The sequence below is a fragment of the Physeter macrocephalus genome, chromosome 20, assembly GCF_002837175.3.
Source record: "Physeter macrocephalus isolate SW-GA chromosome 20, ASM283717v5, whole genome shotgun sequence".
Classification (NCBI taxonomy): Eukaryota; Metazoa; Chordata; class Mammalia; order Artiodactyla; family Physeteridae; genus Physeter; species Physeter macrocephalus.
Genome location: NC_041233.1, coordinates 59,630,663 through 59,652,993, shown reverse-complemented (window position 1 = coordinate 59,652,993; position 22,331 = coordinate 59,630,663). Strand labels below are relative to the sequence as shown.

At 38.7% G+C, this 22,331-nt stretch overlaps 1 protein-coding gene across 2 annotated transcripts in view; it reads left to right on the top strand.

The window, feature by feature from the left end:
- Nucleotides 1–22,331, top strand: part of CFAP43 (cilia and flagella associated protein 43) — a 104,467-nt gene that overhangs the window by 11,848 nt on the left and 70,288 nt on the right. For both annotated transcript variants that reach the window (XM_055081317.1, XM_028481924.1), the window contains exons 4-9: nt 1,173–1,340; nt 4,428–4,578; nt 10,520–10,679; nt 14,205–14,272; nt 15,858–15,989; nt 20,089–20,205. In XM_055081317.1, the coding sequence (XP_054937292.1) occupies nt 1,173–1,340; nt 4,428–4,578; nt 10,520–10,679; nt 14,205–14,272; nt 15,858–15,989; nt 20,089–20,205 (796 nt within the window). The remainder of the gene's footprint in view (nt 1–1,172; nt 1,341–4,427; nt 4,579–10,519; nt 10,680–14,204; nt 14,273–15,857; nt 15,990–20,088; nt 20,206–22,331) is intronic.

The following is a 22,331-nucleotide window of genomic DNA, read 5'->3' as shown; positions in this document are numbered from 1 at the left end:
CAGGTGGTGAAATTGGCCTTAGGCAGGAGGAAGGATATGCCTTCATTGTAACAGAAGAGGAGAGGGAAAGAATGATACACATCCTGGCAGCTCATTACATTCGATAGCAGAAATTTGGAGGAATTCTCAGCTGACGGCCTCTGTTTTCTTTGTGGAAATCAAAGCTGTTTACTGAGAGTAAGAAGGAGGTGGAGGAGTTTGAGGCTTCAGGAAAATGGAGAGTATTAAAAAATCAGCACTTTAGAGACCAGGAGAGAAAACCAACCAGAGAAACATAGCAGGATTGGAGGTGGTATAGAGGGTCCCCAGGGGTGGTAACCACGAATTTATAATGTCACTGACACACATAGTCCTGTGATCTTTCTTCTTTTCTCTCAACTGCCCAGGCTTTCAGTCGTATCCATCCAGGGTTGATGGGTTTTCCCAGGCATCTGAGGCAGAAAGTCAAAAAATCCAGGGAACCAGTGATACCAGCTAGAGAATGGTTGATATTGATGGATGGGACCTTTGTGACGGGGATGGAAACAGGTGGAAGCAGGAGGGAGCTGATAGACAAGGCGAGCTCCACACCTATTAGTTCCAATTCGCAAATCACAACCCTGAATGTAGTTCTGGCTCCATTCAGGAGCCAGACAGCTCACGTTAATTTTTTTTCTGTATATGTCATCTAGCAAAGGAACTTGCTCATGATAGGCATTCAAGATATTCTCTCAAATAGGTAAATGATTTAGTCTGTTTTAAGGTACTAGTACTATGATTTTAAAAGCTCAGTAAATGATCTACTGGCATCAGTGTGTACAGCACGTCTTGATCCATGAGGAGTACTCATGTGTACTAAGAGATTTGGGTACCTACACTTACTTTTCAGCAAATGCGATGATATATTCCATTTTCTAGATTTGAACGGGTCAAATACAAATTTGATAAGGAGATAAAACAGCCTTAGTAGAATATTGAAGAGTAATATTTTAAAATACTTATTTTGCTTTCCTAGGAGGGCACACTATAATGATAAGCATAATTATTTATAAATTTGATATTAAGATCATAGATTAATAAATTATATCATAAATTCTCAATTTATGTAAATTGTTTTCAAATAATTAGATAAATGTTCTCAAGATATGAAGTTCAAACGAATTATTTTTCACCAAACTCAATTTTCCTCTCAGGAACTGGGAATCGGGTGTCATTTTGTGCAAGAAATCACAACCCGGTATAGATGTGAGCCAGATGACTTTTAACCCCATGAACTGGCGCCAGCTGTGCTTGTCAAGTCCAAGTGCAGTGACTGTGTGGACAATCGAAATAAGTGACCAGGAGCATTATCTCAAAGCAAAGTAAGAGACTTCATTACAACACAACAAAGTGGGGATTTTTGTTTGCATTCATGTAACGTGATTGGATCAGTTTGGTGAATTAAGTGGCTTTATACGTGCATCCTTTTGTTTGTTTGTTTTTAAAATACTTTTAAATTAAGTTTTGTTGGAGTATAGTTGATTTCCAATGTTGTGTTAGTTTCTGCTGTACAGCAAAGTGAATCAGTTATACATATACATATGTCCATTCTTTTTTAGATTCTGTTCCCATATAGGTTATTACAGAGTATTGAGTAGAGTTCCCTGAGCTATACAGAAGGTTCTTTTTTTTTCCCTTCCTTGTTTATTTATTTATTTATTTTAAGCAGGTTCTTATTAGTTATCTGTTTTATACATATTAGTGTATACATGTCAATCCCAATGTCCCAATTCATCCCACCACCACCACCCCACCACCCCTGCTTTCCCCCTTTGGTGTCCATATGTTTGTTTTCTGCATCTGTGTGTTTATTTCTGCCTTGCAAATGGGTTCATCTGTATATACGTGCATCTTAACTTAAAACATTCTTTCTACATATATCAATATAATTTCCTTGGAGTGGTTGTTTGCATTTCGAAAGGATTCTCTGTGCTTTGATTTCCCACTGAGTTTCTTTTAAATATCAAGCTTTTCCCACATGGTTTAATTTTCCAAAATTGTATTTGCTCTTACTATTTCAAAATATGCCTATTGTATATATATATATATATATATATTTTTTAAAAGGTCATGTTATCACTTTTTGCTCCTATTACTTTGATGCCCAATTGAAATCTCAAAAATAAGAAATTTTTAGATATGGGAAGTGTGTAGATTATACCTTCAGCCACATAATCTGTAAACAAAAGGGTAGTTGCAGGTAGTGAAGTCATGGAATTGCCTGTTTAAATAGAACTGGGTCAAAGAGAAGTTCTATGACCAACATCCTGGTGATAGCTGATAATAATGGTACCTTTGTTGAAAAGAATTCAGAGACTCAAGGTGCCCCTGACCTGAGCGTTCTCATCATACTCCCCAAAGTCAAAGACTAAGGAAACGTTGGACATACACATCCTTGAAATTGCAGTTTTTGAAAAACTGCCTTCTTAAAGAGCAATGTAAAGCTAGTAAATGAAGTTTTCGAATGGAAAACCCTAAGAGAGGCACTTCTTTCTCCTCAGTATTCTTTATGTCTCAATTTCATTTTTACAAGAACCCATTGAATAGCCAAATCTGTCTCAAGGCAGAGTTGACAACACTGTACCTTTTTATAAAGTGGGTAATGTCTCTATCAGATCCTTGCCACGGCAGGCAAGTAATTTATCACATCTTTCTCTCCTTTTGCTTCCCTTGAATATGCTTCTTTAGTTCTGAATGTTGAGTTGTGATTTTTCTATAGGCAAATAAAGTGGGAGGCAAAGTGAGTGGATTGTCCTGGATCAGAAAACAAGCAGGATTTGAAAATACTTAGTTAAGTCTTGCATTTGAGTAGTAAGTACTGTTTTTGCGTGATCATTTTTCAAAATTATTCATCATTCATAAAACATAACCAAAGACATTTTGAGTTTAACACATAAAGCCATGAATTCTCTAAACTCACTTTTATAGCCATGTTGTGGTTTAAAAGTAAATATTTGGCAAATCTGAAAATAAATTCTTGATACTAGAGGTTGTAAAGGTAGCTGAATACAACCTATATTTATGTTTTTTTTGGTCCATGTGTGTTGCCAATATTTAAAATTTGAGAAATTTCTCATAAATATACAGATTATGATTTTCTCTTGAAATTTTAGAATCAAAGTTCTCACAAGTCAGCAGACCCTCTTGGTTGGAACTGAGTGGTGCCTGCCAGCTTTTGGGGGTGTGTATAGAGAAAACAACTCAGATTTTCTTTTTCTACGTAGGGAAAAGCCTAGTTCTTCCCTACTGTGTTTTTCTTCCCCATGAGTCTCCTTTACTACTCACAGTGAACACTTCAATTCTGACATTTGTGGAGGAGGTTTTTCCCTGCACCAGGCAAGTCTCCTTGATACCAGCTGGGTGTCTCACCATTCAACTCAATTCTGACGCTATCTACCCAGAGACAGAATCAGATTCCACAGGGTAAGGGTTCAGTCCTACAAGACTGTCCTCCCCTTTCCGCTTCAGACGCTAGCTGCAGCCCAGGTTGTTACCTGTACTTCTGACTAAGTGGCTATAGTTAGAGGTTTCAACGACCCCCTCCTTGGGTTCCATTAATTTGCAAGAGCAGCTCACAGAACTCAGGGCAACACTTACTTACATTTACTAGTTTATTAAAGGATATGATAAAGGATACAAATGAGCAGCTAAATGATGAGATACGTAGGGCAAGGTCTTGGAGGGTCTTGAATGAAGGAATTTCTGTCCCATGGAGTTGGGCTGCATCACCCTCCCAAGTGTATGTGTTCACCAACCTGGAAGCTCTCCAGACTCCCTACCATTGTGATTTTATGGAGGCTTCCTCATGTCACATGATCAATTATTTGCTCCATTTCCAGCTCCTCTGCTCTCTCTGGAGGGTGGGAGTTGGGGCTGAAACTTCCAAGCTTCTAGTCATGGCTTGGTATTTCTGGTGACCAGCACCTGTTCAGGAGCCATCCAGGAGCCCACCTAGAATCACCTCAGTAGTACAAAAGATGCTTCTAATGCTCTTATCATTTAGGAACTTACAAGGGTTTCAGGAACTCTGTGCCAGGAAACTAGGAAGAGACCTATATACATATTTTCCACTGTCTCACAGGAGGGAAAACACTTTCCCATCTGCCACAATGCTACCTGGCCATACATCACCTGCTTAACCCCTGTCAGTGTTCAAATTTACAATTCCTGCTTTACATATTAACTTAAAAATTTTTTAAAAAATCCCTATATACTTAATTTATGACTGTGTATTACTTGTACTTTTATGATATATATTTTTAAATCTAGTATTTGGTTTCATCTGGTTTTTGCTAGTTTTTTTTAATGAGTTGTAACACCTCCCATTTTGCTTACCGCTGATATGCAGCAGTTCCATCAGTGACTTGTTTCTGTTAATCTGATTATTCTGATGTCTCTTTTTTCCACAGGTCAGTAAAACTGCCTATGGAAGATGGGTCATTTTGTAATGAAACAGATGTAGTTTTCCCCCAGTCATTGCCCAAAGATCCTATCTATGGACCTGTGCTCCCCGTGTCAGCCATTGCCGGACTAGTGGGTGAAGAGGCGGAAACTTTCAGGGTAATGACCTGGCCCCTCTCCATGTTTGCCTATTTGAGTTCATGACCATCCCATGAGACATGCAGGATAGAGAGGATCTTCCTGGTTTTTATTTCAGACTAGCCCTGGAGGCCACGAGAGATGAAGGCTCTGGAGTTTTGAGTTTGGGTGACTAGGAAGATGATGGCCTTGCTAACGGAAACAGGGGGCCCACATGTGATTTCAGATTTGGACATACTGACTTTGGAATGCTGGGCAGCATCCACGTGGAGATGCCAGGTGGAAGCTGGCAACTTGGACCTAGTGTCAGGGAGGAGAAGGCAGGGCTGGAGACACAGTGTGTGGTCAGAGTCATTCCCCCAGAGGGGATAGTGGGAACGTGGCGGGGCGGGGCAGGGGATAGGGGGCGAGGAAAAGGAGAGAGAGGGTGTCAGGGAAGAGAGCCGGAGAGGAAGGAGTCAGTCAAGAGACAGGAGGAAGAAGAGGAGCCTGAGGAGGAACAGTCACAGAAGCAGGGGCGAATCCAGGAGAAAAAGAGGCCATGGAAAACGGTGGAAGACAGCTTCATAAGGGAGTTTGCCAACAGTTACTCATTGTTTTCCATTCAACAGATACTTATCAAGCTCCTTGTAGGTAGCAGGCACTGTTGCAGGCAACAGGGTCGTATGGCGACCAACCAGGCATAACCCTGCTTCTCGGAGCTTCCATTCTACCAGAGAGACAAAGCGGCAGCGCCACCAACACCAGAAGAGATACAGCAAATCGTTGCAAAATGTGACAGTTATTACAACAGGATAAATGAGAGGTGGGCGTGGAGGTGAGGGAGAGATTAACATGCTGCTCAAGGAAGGCCTCTGGGGAGATGACTCTGAAGGACAAGGAGACGCTCCTCCTACTGTAAGCAGGGTAAAGAGTGTTCAGGCAGAGGGAACTGTGCCTGCAAAGGCCCTGGGGGAAGAAAAGAACTCAGTGTGTTTGAGGAGCTGAGAAAAGAGCCCTGTGGCTGGAGCAGAGTGAGTGAGGGGGAGTGAGGTGCAGTGATGGTCCAGAGCGAGGCAGGGAGCGGAGAGTGACACATGCGGGGCCTTTGGGATGAAGATGAGGAGCTGGATTCTGCTGAGCCTCTGGAACCTGTGTTATGTGAATGCTTGTGTGAAAGCTCCAAGCCCAGGAGAACCGAAGTAGAGTTTCCCCAATGTTTCTGAACACCGCAGAGAATTAAGCTATAGATGTTTAAAATAGTTCCATGTGATAATTAGTTTATCAAAAAATCTCTGGCCAGCAAGGGAAAAGGTTGTATGCTCTTAGTATTTCCTCTAAAGGATGACAATTACTCACTTTTTTTAAATTACAGAAAATAACTAATTCCTTTTAATAGTACAGGTCTTGCCCTTGGAAATGCAACCACACTCAGCCACAGTGGGGCAGCAAAGTAAAAACAAACACATCAGCCATCAAGGTTTACAACTTGAAACAATGTTTCTATGCTTCGTTTTTTGATGCCAAAGAACCCACATTTTCAACCATCTCAAATTTGTGTGTGTGTGTGTGTGTGTGTGTGTGTGTGTGTATGTGGATACAATTTCTTTATCTATTCATCCATCATTGACAGACACTTAGGTTGTTTCTGTATCTTAGCTACTGTGACTATGCTACAATGACTTTGTGTGTGTGTGTGTGTGTGTGTGTGTGTGTGTGTATGTGCAGCAAATTTCTGTGGGAGCCCCCATCATTCACCCTTTGTGCCAACTTGATGGTTCCTACATAAAACATTTAAAATTCAAGCAATTGTTCTTGTTATTTGAAAAATGCTATGAAATGCCACCTTTAAATAATTAAATGTGGAGTTACCATTTTTTAAAAATGTTCATAATAAACAGGCATCTTTATTTCCTAGGACTTTTGTAACTCAGTGCATTTTAACCTTTTTCTGAAAACAGAAATTTAATATTAAAGTATGACATCTCTAAATCATACAGGGAATATTATTAAAGCCATTTACTTTACATTTAAATTAGAAATCAACTTTCCCAGTATTTACTTCTTTCATCTTATAGACAAATAAGGTGAGAAAAATTGCTAAAACATTGAGTAATGTGTATACAATGAGTGAAAGCATAACTAAACTTAGATCTCAAATGTCTTGATTCTATTTCTTCCTTTGAATGAAATTTCTTGTGACCCAGTACCAATGGCAAAGAAACCAGTAATGACTTGACCTATTTAAGGGTCAATTAAAAATTCACAAATGTGGATTTTTATAAAATTACAAATATTAAATACTCCCCTTATTTCTCTTATAGCTAACACTAGAAAGGCACATTAAATAGGACTTTAAATAGGCCCGCATCACGTTACACAACTTATTTGGGGCATTAGAAATGGTATCCAGTAGTAGCATGGGGGAAATCAAAGGCAGGTGTTATCTGGGCAGAAATTGGATCCAAGATAGTGAATTTAATCTCAAGGGTCCAGTTTTCTTTTTCCATCTACTTTTTTTTTTTTTAAAGCAGAAGTTGCTAAATAGAAATTCCTTTTAAAACTCAAGTATTCTGACACATATTCAGATGCTTACAATTTCTAAAGCAATATTAAGTTGGGGTTGAGTTTTTTATATTTGGTCCTCAAGTGATCAAAATGTTTGATTCCAGGGGACTGAACAAGGAGGTGGTGTTACCAACAAATACTTTTAAACACTATTGGCACCTTTTCTTTTAAAATTCTCAATTTCCAGGATTGAAAATTATTGTTTCTGCTTGCACCACATAATATTACATTCATTTTTAAACGGCACAGAACATATTTACTGATGGAAGAAAGTAATAGGAAGACAAGCCCAGGTTTATCTTAAAGTAAGAAAAGCCACACACAATACTAGTTTAATATACCAAGGCAAGAAAATTCCAAGTTTTAATTCTCACCTTCTATGGCATACATACAGATTCACTGGTATTGTGAGAACCAGATATGTGTGGTTTTTTTAAAGATTTTTGAACCCATTGCCATACGAGGTAAGAGTGTGTCTTTTTGTGATTTATAGTCTAAGGTCATCAAGACAACCCAGGCAACTTTTAAATAATGATGATTAAATAATGGTTGTCAGTGAGTAACTCTTTTCCCTCTGAGTCAAATCTCAGTTTAGACAACCACAAAAATGTCATTAATCAGCAACAGTTTAATCCTTTTGAGTGGTTTTGTCCCCTTTTTTTCCTGCCCACTGGGTGGCGAAATTGTTACTTGAGTATTTATTTTCTGACAATCCAAGGCTATGAGGGCATGAAATAGGCCAATCATACAATTAAAGACAATGTATCCTTTAAAAAAATTATCATGTGGAGTGCTTCTATGTGTGATTTCTGCCTTAGTCATATTTCCAGGTCCATCCCAAATGATAATTCTCTCTCTGTCCACTTCCTTCACTCTACCAAGAAGAACAAATTGCTTTCTCATAGATTCTCTTGTTAGACACTCTTCTACTATACAGCCTACTATGTTTTCTGATTCTGATGTTTGTTGATACTACTTCTTCCCTCGATAGGTGATTATCCTATTGAGAAGAGGGTTCTCTTAGCGGTTGGCACTGCTAACTATATACCTGCTATATAATCAACACCCAATAAATGTTTGTGGAAATATCAATTATTCAACAAATTTATATCAGTTGGGAATCCAGCAGAATAGTTACTTTGGCAGTGCTACACCTGCTTTACCTTGAATCTGTAAACCTTTCCTAAATTAAAGAGCAGTATATATTATTCAAATAACTGAGTATTTATTACAACTTGGTGGCTTGCATTATTGAAGAGTTTTGAATGAAAAAATGGCTGTTTATATAGGTTTACAGTATTCCCCAACTATGAAACCTATTCCACCTTCCCCTGCTTTATTTTTCTCCTACAGCACTTTCAACACATAACATTCCATGTATTTAACTTCTTAACTTATTTTTACTCTGTTTTCCCTCACCAGGATGTAAGCCCCATGAGGGCAGGTTTGTGTGTGTGTGTGTGTGTGTGTGTGTGTGTGTGTGTGTGTGTGTGTGTGTATTTTGTTCACTGCTACATCCCTGTAATTAGAACAGTGCCTGTTATGTAGCGTAAGTATTTGTTAGATGAATGAAATACATACAGAGCTCTCAAGGAATTTAAGAATTCGGTTAATTTGGCCATTAGCTTATTAAAAATGTTTTCTGTCCCAAATAAGGATGTACCACTTTTATAATTAGAAACAAATAAAAATATTATTAAAAAATGTTTTCGGGCTTCCCTGGTGGCGCAGTGGTTGAGAGTCCGCCTGCCGATGCAGGGGACACGGGTTCGTGCCCTGGTCAGGGAAGATCCCAAATGCCGCGGAGTGGCTGGGCCTGTGAGCCATGGCTGCTGGGCCTGCGCGTCCGGAGACTGTTTTCCGCAACGGGAGAGGCTACAGCAGTGAGAGGCCCACGTACCACAAAAAAAAAAAAAAAAAAAAAAAAAATGTTTTCTGTTCGTATGGCTGTAAAGATGCCTAAAGAAAACAAAGACGTTATGTTGTAGCTAATGCAATTCTAAATAATAGTATAGCATTAAAAAAACTAATATAGTATTAAATGTTATATTACAAACATACATCTGTAAATAGATAAATAAATAAAAGTAAGGTAGTATGTTTGACTTGTTTAAATAGAAACGAAAGAATGCCATGTTATGTTATGTTATGTTATGCCATGTTATGGTACCCTGAATTCAGGATCTTAATCAGTGCCGTGGAAGGCACATGCCCAGAATAGCTGCCATGGCTATTTTGACCTCTGGGAAGGAAAGCAGGTGGTCCAGGACTTACAAGGAATCCTGCTCTGTGTGGACAGAAAGGGGGAGTGACCTCTCCCCTGCTGGACACAGTGTTTAAGGCTGCAGGGGGAATAACACTGAGATATTATCATCTAAGGCACAGATCAGCAAACTGTCACCTGCTTTTACATGGCTTCAAGCTAAGACTGTTTTTTACTTTTTTTTTTTTTTTTTTTTGCGGTACGCGGGGCTTTCTCTGTTGTGGCCTCTCCCGTTGCGGAGCACAGGCTCCGGACGCGCAGGCTCAGCCGCCATGGCTCACGGGCCTAGCCGCTCTGCGGCATGTGGGATCTTCCCGGACCGGGGCATGAACCCGCGTCCCCTGCATCGGCAGGCGGACTCTCAACCAGTGTGCCACTAGGGAAGCCCTGTTTTTTACATTTTTAAGTGATTTTTTAAAAAAGGGATATGTGACAGAGACCTATGTGATCTGCAAAGCCTATTCTCTACCTGGTCCTTTACAGGAAAAATTTACCATAGACCCTTGGTCCATGTTATTTTTAGTTCCCAAAACCAACATTTCTTCTAGGTACGTCCCAAAGATTTTGTGCATTTCTCTCTGAGTTTTCCATGGAATCAAAGTCAAGTAGGATGTTTCATGAACTAGAGAGGCTACCAGAGGCAGACAAAGTGTCCTCTTATTCCCCGTGACAGTTAACCAAGCAGAGGATCGAGGCCAACCTCTCCATAGCCACTCAAGGAAAATCATATTCATGCCCCCCTGCAGAACCAGGAGGGGAAAGGTTGACCAAAATCTTCCTCAAATGGTGTGATTTTAGCTAAACAATGACTTTCTTAGATCCAAGATATAAAAAAGTCTACCAAGAAACAGTGTAGAAGTTATTACTCAAGACTTATGTGGGACTTCCCTGGTGGTGCAGTGGTTAAGAATCCGCTGCCAATGCAGGGGACATGGGTTCGAGCCCGGGCCCAGGAAGATCCCACATGCTGCGGAGCAACTAAGCCTGTGTGCCACAACTACTAAGCCAGAGCGTATAGAGCCGTGCTCCACAGCCAGAGAAGCCACTGCATATTCATCTGTTTTGTCTTGGACATTGTTTTTGCTGAGTATTTCTCTGGCTCTTAAGCCATGACTATTGTCTTAACACAAGATTTTAAATCTTTCCTTGAAGCCTAAAGACGATCTATATACTTTGCTTCACCCGACTATGCACTGCTGGACTCCAACAAGTGACCTATATGTTGGCTGTGAAGAGGGTCATCTTTTAATGATTAGTGGAGAAAACTTGAAGGTAACTGTGCTTAATAAGATAGAAGATGGACCACCAAGGGGTAAGAAACTGCTTTGCTTTATCTTCCCAGAAGTGTAGCCGTTGGTGATGTTTTTGCACTTGACAGTGGATGTTTTGTTCCCTATTTTTCTCTTTCTAGAGACATCTTTGAGTCCTCCTTCTATATCCTCTAGTTCATTACTGAGTCCTCTGGATGTTTCTTGTAGCTAACGTTTTATTGAGTGCTCTATGCTTTAGGCTTTCTGCTATCACTCTATATGTATATTTCACATAATCCTTAAAACAAATTTGTAAGGAAATACATTTTTTTTTTTTTTTTTTTTTTTTGTGGTATGCGGGCCTCCTTCTGCTGTGGCCTCGCCCGTTGCGGAGCACAGGCTCCGGACGCGCGGGCTCAGCGGCCATGGCTCACGGGCCCAGCCGCTCCGCGGCATGTGGGATCCTCCCAGACCGGGGCGCGAACCCGGTTCCCCTGCATCGGCAGGCGGACGCGCAACCGCTGCGCCACCAGGGAAGCCCAGGAAATAAATTTTTATCTTCATGATATAGATGAGGAAATGGAGGCATTAAGAGGTTAAGAAACATGTCCAAATTCACATAACTAGTAAATTATGGAGCTGACACCTGAACCCAGACAATGACTTCAGAGTCCAGGTTCTTAGCTACTATGCTATATCCTTTCCCATACATATGCCTGTTGTGTTTAATCAGCTAATGTGCCTTCCACAATGACCCTTTCTCCACAAGACCTTCTTTTAAGACCAACTGCCATCTTGAAAATTACTTTTTGTTGCTTGCTTAGAATTTCTGAGAGAATCTGACCTATTCTCCTTGGATCTGGTGTCCATTCCTGGTCCCATCAGCTGTGGCCAGAGTTAGGCCTGAGTCAGAGAAGCCAGTGTCACCTTGTGGGGGGCTACGTGTAGACACTTTGAGAAGGAATTCTCACCAGGGTAGGTTCTCCAACCTGACCAATGCACTTTCCACTACAATTCCTCTTATTATTTCACACCTTGATTTCTGCAGCAACCTTAGGGCTGACTTCATTGACCTTAATCTGCAGCTGACCCAAATCAGTCATCTCATCCCTGCCAAACTGCATTTCTTGAAGACCATTTTCAACATATAACTCAAGGACTACTTTGCCTTGATTTCAAGCCCTCTCTAATCTGATCTAACCTGCACCATTAATATTATTTCCTGCTACTCCCCAGTATGAGTTTCCTGATCTAGCCAGTCATTTCTTCCCATCATTTTACAGACATACCACCCAGCTCATTCCCTTGCCACCTTACTCTCTGAATCCTCCAGTTCCCAGCTCAAACACCACCTCCTACAGCAAGTTTTCCCCGGCGGCATGTCCCTTATCTGCTCCCTCTCCTGCTCCCTGACTCACTCCACTGAGAAAGTGAAGCCATTAGGTTCAATTTTCCTACCCCAGTCCCCATCTCTCATCCCTTTACTGTCACCTGTTCTCTCCAGGCCCAGTCCACCCTCTGATCTCATGTCAACAGTGCCATCCCTCAGCTCTCTAAAAACTAAGCCTCTTTTCTGGCCTATCTTTCCAGTTTCAGCTTTCCCACTTGATCCTTTGAGAAGTTCTCATCATTCCTGTGCTCTCTCTAAATTCTGCCTGCTGGCATTGGTAGTTACCTCTGTCTAGGATGCCCTTCTCTTCCTTGTCTGCCTGGCAAAATTATCCATTCTGGAGCCTTCCTCTGTCCTCACCCCAACCTACAGGCAAAATCAGGTGCCCCATCTGGGGTTCCATCAGACTCACTTCTTTGTTAGAGCCTCATCCTGTGCTGTTACAGCGCCCCATGTGCCTGTCTGTCTTTGCCACTAGTCACCAACTCTTTGAAGTTAGGACTGTGACTTACTCAAACTTTGGCTCTATAGTTTAATTCCAGAGATTGCTAGGGAGTAAATTGGCACTTCTGTGCGTTTGTAAAGTGAATTATCAAACAATGTTTCGCATTTCCAAATCCCTATCACATTTGCAATGTTTTACACAATTTAGGACTTAGTTGTATGTAGTCTTTTTTTTTTTGGCCACACCTCGTGGCATGCTGGATCTTAGTTCCCTGACCAGGGATCGAACCTGCGCCCCCTGCAGTGGAAGCGCAGAGTCTTAACCAATAGACCACCAAGGAAACCCCTGTATGTAGTCTTATACTGTTCACTATTTCCTTCCTGTACACTATTTTTTATTATTTTCATGATATATTATAAATACTTTCAAATAAATATTTATCTAGCTTCTACAATGTGGAGGACACTAAGCAAGGTGCCTCCAAGTTGACATAGGTGGCAAATATATAATCTCATAATCAGCACCTTCAAGGTGCTGATTTATATTTTATTAAAGAGAATATGACAAGTTGACAAATAATTGCAGCCAGGAAAATTAAGATGTGAGGAGAACTTCATGAAGTGCTATGGGAATTCAGATGAGGGAAAACTGCCAAGTTAAGTCATTTTGTAGGTGGCATTTAAAATAGCCCTTAAAGGATGGGTTCACAGACAGAGATGAGGTTAGGTGGAGTTTGGGGCAATGGTATCTGCATAAACAAGAAAACATGGGGAAGGCTGAGAAAAAGAAGTGGTCCAGTTTGTCTGCAGCATCAAGTGTTATGCAGGAATAGTGGGGAACAAAGGGACATCTATCTGATACCATATCTGACCTTGAATGTCTGACTAAGGCATTTATACTTAATTCAGCTGACAGTGGACTGACATCAACTCCTGAATGGGGATGTACCCCAATTGGAATTGTGCTTGGGGAGATTAATTATCCATAGTTCAGGGAAGCACAATCCTAGAAGCGGGTGGCTATAAGTAGCAGGCATCTAGATTAGGCCAGGAGTCATAGCAACCTGGACTCTGGTGGCAGCTGGATTGGAAAGAAGAGACTGCTGGGGTGAATAGTCTTTAGAGGAAAGGACAGTATGTGTCTTAGCATCTGGCAAAATGCCAAGCATGTAGTGTTCAGTAAGTAGAAGTCTGATACATGTCTCTGATCCTTTGATCTTGTAGTTCTTGCGGTTTATCTACATAAAAGGTAATATGCTTTTTGTTACTTTCCCCAGGACAATATATTATTAATAACAAAGTTCTTATAGATCACTTTTTCTTTTTACTTTTTAAAGTCCACTGTGTTTTATTTACTGAGGTATAAATTTATGTACCATAAAATGTAGAAATCTTGCTTAATAATAATACAGTTTTTGTCTTTTTTCTTTCTGATCCCTTAAAATCTCTGATAATTGCTTTCCTAAAGAAGAAAATATATTAACTATATAATTCCACAATGTTACTTCCATAGATCTGATGATACAGAACATTAAAAAAAAAAAACTTGTGTGATTTACATCAGTAGTCATTGCAAAGCAGCTTTTATTCTTCATTGTTTGAGAAGCATAGCACATATCCTGATAGGAAGTTGATTTGTGGAAAGAAAAATTACAAAGAAATGAATAGTCCTAGGAAAGCAAGTGCGATAATTACTCTGTACATCACTTTTAATTACGTGTCACCTGTTTTACCTTGTTTTTCTTTTACAAAGTTGGAAGAAATCTTGTCAGTCCAGTCACCATGGCATATCAGAAGGGAGGCGTGCTTGCTTCTGGAATTGTAATGTATTTTTTTCTTCAAAATTAATTGCTTTTAAGAAAATATACAAACATCTGAAGCTAACACAACGTTGTAAATTAACTATACTTCAATTAAAAAATGGTTAAAAATTTATTTCAAATAGAAAAAAAGAAAATATACAATTTCCATTTGCTGCCATTTACTATGATGAGCCATAATTTGGGATGTCAAGTTCTGTCAGATTATTAACTAAAATTCTGTTTGGGGGAGATGTTTATTGTAAAACTTTTTATTATGAAGAATTTCAAATATATACAAAATTAGAGATAACAGTATAATGATCTATCATATGTCTATCTTATTGCAAATAAGCAAAAACAGGATTAAAAAATCCAACCCCCCAAACACACACACACACACACACACACACACACACACGAAGGAGTCAAGTCTTACAGAGTTCACCAGCCAGTAAGTGGAGAAGCTGGTACTTGAACCCAGGTGTGGCAAACTCCAAAGTTCTTGCTCTCATTTATTAGGGCACATAGCCTCAGTAAGTATGAAAAGAGGCCAGACCAAGTTACATTTCCATGTGGTTGTAATCAATGCTAAGTTTTGGAGCCAACCTACACTAAAATCTCAGGTCTACTGGTAGCCGTCCCAGAACACTGTTAGCTTTGTGTCTTCTTTTGCCACAGATCACATCTCCAGGAACCTAAGGGTAGCTAGGCAATGATGTCAGAATGAGAGATGTAGCTCCACCAACAAGAAACAATCTGGAGCTCATTAACCTACATGTAGCTTGTAATCTCCTCTTCCCAACCTTGCAACGGACTACTTCCTCCTACATTTAGTCTGCATTTGTCCTTCTCAAGGCCACCCTTGGTGTGTTTTTTTAACCTAGTTGAAAGGAGAGATTGGAGCATCTGCTCTGGTGAGGGATGGAGAATGATGATGGGCTTGGAGAAAGCACCTTGCACATTTCTCCCCCCAGGTCTCAAGTCTGAACCAAGCCGTTTTTCTTGAGAGTAGTTAAATTAACCTAAAGCTGTTTACAACTAACTGATCAACATTTAACCAACCCTTTTTTACTGGATACTTGCCCTGTTTCTAGCACTGTGTGAAAAACTAGAAAAGAAAATACAAAGGAAATAAACAGCACACTTCCTACCTTTGAGTCATTTAGAGATTTAAGAAATGCACATAATGATGATTATACATACATTAAGGCTAAGGTCTTTGAAGTAAGAAGACTTCTGGATACCAGTCACATGATAAACTCTGCCTCATCTGCCCCACCTCCTATATAATGAAGAATGTGGTAAGAAGATAAATGCTAAAGAAGTTCAAAGAAAGGAGAGATCAGTAAAATTTTAGGTAGTTGAAAAATGTGTCACAAAAGAGATAAAATTGAAAATTGACCAGGAAACATGGTTAAAAGTTGGCTAAATAAAGGTAAGAAGCCATGGCATTCTAGATAATGTAAACATAGATGATGATTCCAAAAATGAATAGTAGATGGTAATCAATAATTCTTAGCTTGTTTGATGAGGAAAGTATATTGAATACTATGCATTGATCAAGACTAATTTTCTTCATTTATCTCATTGTTTTTGGTCTCTAGGATGGCTTTGTGTATTCTTTTCTTATTAAAGATACAAATTACAAAGTAGAGGATTTTCTTGAGGTTGAAGGGCCTGTGGAACATTTGATGTTTTCTCCCAGTTACAGAATGTTGCTGATTCAGACAGACAAGGTATGCTAGATGGTGGTTTCTTGACATGAAATTTCAGATATTATAATTATCATCATTGCATGACAGGAATGAAGGGCAGAGTGTGTTGCATAATGATACACTACTAGTCAGGACTCTTTAGCTTGCAAATGAAAAAATACCCAATTTAAAAGACCTGAATAACAGAGGGATGTTTGTTTGTTTGTTTTTGTGTGTATAACTGAAAGCAAGCAAGGAATTGATATAAATCCAGGAGCTCCCATGATGCTGCATGCCTTGTTTTTCTGCCATATCTTGGCTCTGTTTCCTCTCTGCTTCCTCCTTTTCTATGCAGACTCGCCCCTGTGGTGTCAAGAGAGCCTTCTGCAACTCCAATTTTGTATTTTTATCCTCTTGGTGACCCTGGTAGAAAGATACCAGTTGGAAAAAAATGTTCTGGAATCTAGACTCATTGTACTAACTTGGGCACCTCTCTACCCCTGGGTCAAGTACTATGTCCAGAGAGATTCTAAACTCTCATTGACCAGGCCTAAGTCACATGTCTACCCTTGGACCCTGGGTAGAGTCAATCCACCCAAACATGAACTGAGACTGGGATCATGGGTGGTTCTCTAAGGAAAACACAGGTTCTGTAAGAGAAGAAGGGAGGGAAAAATACAGGATAAAATCAAATGCCCACCTGAATTATACTGTTGGGAAGACTCCTAGGTCAGGATATATTAGTTTATATTGTTAGGCAATGATTTTAGATGAATTACAAGTAAAGTTCAATGATTTTCTGCCTAAAAGAAATTTAAATTTAAATATGGAAAGACTTAAGTTTCTGTAATTACCAGAAGTTAAACTGTGCTAATGATGTTTTAATAAATGACAAATTTAAAATATCTACGGAGAATAGGAAACAATAAAAAAGTAACGTAACAGAAGGGAGAAAGACACAAATAGAAGTTCTAAAAAAGAAAAATATACTAACAAAGAAAACATTAAATGAATATGTCTGACAGAAAACTGGAGAATCAATGAACTGGAAGATAGATCAGAAGAAGTTGTCCAGAATGAACCCAAGTGACAAAAGTATGGGAAATACAGAAGGGAGGATAAGATAAATGAATGATACAGTGAAAAGATCTAACATGTATTTGATTGGTATCCCAAAGAGGAGAGAGAGTGAGACAGAGGTAATATTTAAAGAGATATTTTCCAGAACTGATTAAAGACATGAATTTACAGCTTCAAGAGGCCCAGTGAATCCCAAGCAGGAAAAATATACACACTTAGACTTAACAAAGTGAAATTTTTGAAAACCAAAGACAAAGAGAAAATCTTAAAAGCAGTCAGAGAAAAAACCAGATTATTTCAAAGGAGTTTCAGTTACACTAACAGCTGACTACTCTGGCAATAATGTAAGTAAGAAAGAGTGGAATGAGATCTTCCATGTAGTGCAGTGGTCAGGAAACTGTAGACCCATGGGCCAAAACCAGCCTTGCTTGTTTTTGTATAAGTTTTACTGGAACACAGTCAGATCCACTTGTTTACGTATTGTCTATGGCTGCTTTCACACTACAATGGTAGAATTAAGTAGTTGTGAGAGACCACATGGCCTGCAAAGCCTAGTATATTTACTAGCTGTCCTTTTATAGAAAAAGTTTGCTGACCCCTGATTTAGTGAAATAAGGTTACTACCACCTGGAATCCTATACTCAGGGAAAATACTTTTCAGTACAGGGGTAAAAAAAGACTTTCTAGACACTCCAGAATTGAGAGTTTGTTAGCATGTCATCACTAGAGAAAATTCTAAAGAATGTACTTCAGGCAGAAGGAAAATGACCCCAGGTGGAAGGACTGTGATGCAAAAAGAATGAAGAGCAGTAGTAAATGTGTAGAGAAATATAAGTGAACACTGACTGTATAAAATAGCACAAATAATTCAAAGTTGGGTTTAAAAATAACATTGAATTAAAATTCCAGACAACAATAATGTAAGTTGGAGGGAAAGGAGTAAATGGAATAATGTATTTCAAGTTTATTTTATTTCCTGGGAAGAGAGTAAATGTTTTAAGTAACTTCTGATATTCATAAGTTAAGTATGCATGTTCTGACTGCTAAGGTAACCATAAAAGAACTGAAACATCATATGAAATTTCCACATCATAGAGGGGGGGAAGTGAAATGTTAAAAAAAAAACAACAACCCAAAACAAGGTAAGAAAAGAGAGAAAAAGAAACACAAAACAAGTGAGAAAATAGAAAGCATAAATTAAAATGTAATGTTTAATCTCAAGTATACTAGTAATTACAATTAAAGCAAAACAGAATAGTTGGTCTAGTTAAAAGGCAAAGATTACAATATTTGATTAAAAAAAAATCCAAACCTAACTCTGCACTGTTTTCAAGTGACATATCTAAAGCATAAGATTGAAAGTAAATTTTTAAAAATACAGTAACATTGAAAATAAATTCGAAATTGAAAGTAAATTTAGGAAATGGGAAAAGATATATCATGCAAACATTAACCAAAAGAAAGCCTTTGGAGATAGATTAATATTAGGCAAAAAAGACTTAGAGGCAAAAATCATTACTAAGAATAAATGGGCTTATTTTAGAATAGTAAAAGGTTAAATTCACTAGGAATACATAAACTTTTAAAATATATATGTACCAAATAAAATAGCCTCAAAATATATAAAGCAAAACATGACAAAATGACAAGGAAAAAAAATCATGATCTCAATAGGAGATTTTAATATACTTTTCTCAGTACATGATAGAATAGACTATGTGTACTCAACATAGCAACCAAAGTGATCAAAGCATCCCTCTCTACTACTCAGAGCCGTCCAGTGATTCCCCATGTTATTCTGAGTAAAAGCCAAAATCTTCACTATGCTTTACAAGGCCCTTCATGATGTGGACTCCACTCCGCACACTGGCCTTATCTCCCACGACTCTTCTTATTCACCCTGCTTCAGTCATGCTGATCATCGTGCAGCTTGCTTATATGCACCAGGCATGCTCCTCCCTCAGAGTGTTTGCACTGGCTGTTCCTTCTGTTTGGAATGCGTTTCCCACAGAATCCACATGAATCCCTTCCTCATTTCCTTCAAGTGTTTTCTCTAAACACACCTCTGTAAAGCCTTTCTTGGACACTCAGTTTAGAATTTCACCCTCTTATTTTGCCATGTCATATCCTCTTTCCCTGCTTTATTTTTTTCTTCTTACAATTATTACTCTTTAACTTACAATATATATTATTTAGATATCTTATTCATTGACCAAATTCCCCAGTAGAATGTAAGCTCCATAAGGGCAGGGAACTTTTGTCCGTTTTGTCCTCTGATGCAGCCCCAGCATCCAGAGCTGTGTCTGGCACAGTGTATCCACTCAATATTTGTTGAAGGAATTAATGAAAGGTAAATGAATGAAAGGTAAAATCAGTAAATACCTACCAAATTTTAGACTTTACAGAGTTGTATATTTTAGATAAACAGGAATGAAAATATTCATGTTTAACCCAAGTAAACTTGAAGAACTTGTGATTAGTTGAAAGCAGACTTCTTATTGCTAGTTAAATAAACATACCGTATTACAGTTACTTGGCAGGGATGCATAATGTACAGGATAGATTTTTTGGAGAGGTGAATTTGGAACCTGAGAATGATAAACAAGTCATAAGTAACAGCTTCAGCCACACCTCTACAATTTTCACAAATGTACATTTAAAAGTTTTTGTTAGTGCCCACCATGGACTAGTATGTGATAGAAGTTAGTTCATCTTAACAACTTTTCTGATTTTCTACATTTTCCAAATTTTCTGCATGAATAGACATTATTTTTAAAGTCAGGAAAAAGTGCTTTGTTATGTATTGTAATCTTTAAAAAATGCTTGGAAATGGAGAAGAGAAGAGAGTCCTATTTATTGATTATTTTAATTGAGGAATGAATGAATGAATCAATAAACATTTATATTTTAAGCTCCTCAAGGTCAGGGCCTTACTGAGTTTATCTCTACTTTCCCACTACCTTTTCTCACACAGTGCCTTGTTCACAGTAAGCATTTAATAACTATTTGTTGAACTGAACACACAATTGCATTATTTTTTTCTTTTTTGGTATATTTACAGGGATCTATTTATATTTACACTTTTGATGAGGAGCCAACCTTTGAAAAACTCCTAGTGGCTTGTGATGGGAAATTTCAGGCAATAGACTTTATCACACCTGGAAATGAATACTGCATGGTAAGGAATATTGTATTGTTTCACAGTAGGGTTTAAGGGTAAGATTTTGGAAGTTCATGTGCAACCTGTTGTAAATCCCTGCATTGGGATTGGGAGCACGAAGTCTTAACCACTGGACCACCAGGGAAGGCCCCCAAGGGTACCCTTGAAGATGTGGTAGAAATGCCAACCACTTCCATCATCAAATCTACTCCCCAGTTAGAATGACATCGTCATATTGTGACTTCATAATATTAAGTCTCTGAACATGACCAAAGCAATTAAAATCTTAGGAGCCATCCTGTTTGTTTTTATTTTTTAAACTTTTTGTTTTATACTAGAGTATAGTTAACAATGTTGTGATAGTTTCAGATGTCCAGTAAAGTGATTCAGTTATACATATACATGTATCTATTCTTTTTCAAATTCTTTTCCCACTTAGGTTGCTACATGATATTGAGCAGAGTTCCCTGTAGGAGCCATCCTGTTTGTATTCACCATCCAAGCTTTCCAAGCCAGATCGTTAAACACATTCATTGCTAATGAGTTGTCAACACTTATTAAACTATTAGTGTTTACCCTCTCAGAGTGATGCAGCCCGATCTGAAAATGAAAATGAAATAGTTGCCATGCACAAAACATGTATTCAGTCTACTTAAAAAAAAAAACCTTCCCTCTACATGCAGAAAAGAAAATTTTTTTCTGGTGTTTAACTGCTTACTTTTAATTGATCTCAAGAAACATATTTCACTTTTCATATGATTCATCAACAAATCCATTAAGATTTCGGGAGTTCTAGCAAATAAAAAAATACATAGACTATGGAATAGGTAACACTTAAGGTTTCTTCCAGTCTTCAGATTCTGATTATGTGATTTTTCTTCCAGATGTTCTCTGATAAGAATTATATCTGTTTTTAGGGTTGTTTCAACTCAATAAAAAAGTTTAATACAAGATTTTCATGTTTAGGATTTAGACACTTGATCCACAGTATCATGTTACCCACTCCCTAGTATTCAAGAAACAGAATTTAAATTGTATCACATTGTAGTTACTTTAAGCAGCTTTCAGTCTTGATCCTGTGAAAGAGTAAAAATTATCTGTAAAAATGAATATGAACTTTGGGTTTCCAATCCAGCATGTAAAGAACCTCACAACAAGAAAAAAGCTGAATTGGGCTTCCCTGGTGGTGCAGTGGTTAAGAATCCACCTGCCAATGCAGGGGACACGGGTTCAAGCCCTGGTCTGGGAAGACCCCACATGCCGCAGAGCAACTAAGCCCGTGTACCACAGCTACTGAGCCTGCACTCTAGAGCCCACAAGCCACAACTACTGATGCCCGTGTGCCTAGAGCCCATGCTCCGCAACAAGAGAAGCCACCACAATGAGAAGCCCGCATACCACGATGAAGAGTAGGCCCCACTCGCTACAACTAGGGGAAACCCGTGCACAGCAGCAAAGACCCAATGCAGCCAAAAATAAATAAATAAAATTAATTAATTAATATATCTTTAAAAGAAAAAAGCTGAATAAATTTAAAATCAATAATTCCTCTTAGACCCATCAGAGAATTGAGGTCATAGGGAAAACCACTCCCCCCAAAATTATAGAGACAGACAGGCAGACGCAAAGAATTACAGCTTACTGGAGCAGATGCCCAGAAGTAGAAACCACCACTGGAGCCGGTACCCAGGGGGATTACAACTGGAGAAACTGCACATCTCAGACCAAAACAAGGACACCAGAGGAAATTTTAGTTTCTGACACATTCAGCTACAGCAAACAGTAAACTCAGTCTAACTCCTAGCCAGATAAACATAAAACCTCACACTACAGCCTGTTTAATTCATATTCTTTTACCCAGTACATCATGTCCAGCTTTGAACAAAAATTATAAGGCATACTAAAAGACAACAACAGAAGAGACAGAGCAAGCATCAGAACTAGATTCAGATATGACAGACATGTTGTAATTACCAGGCCAGAAATTTAAAACAAACTATGATTAATATACTAGGGATTCTTATGGAAACAGTGGACAACATGAAAGAATGACTGGATAATATGAGCAGAGATGTGGAAACTCTAAGAAAGAAAAAAAGAAATACTAGAAATAAAAAGCACTGTAACAGAAATGAAGAATGCCT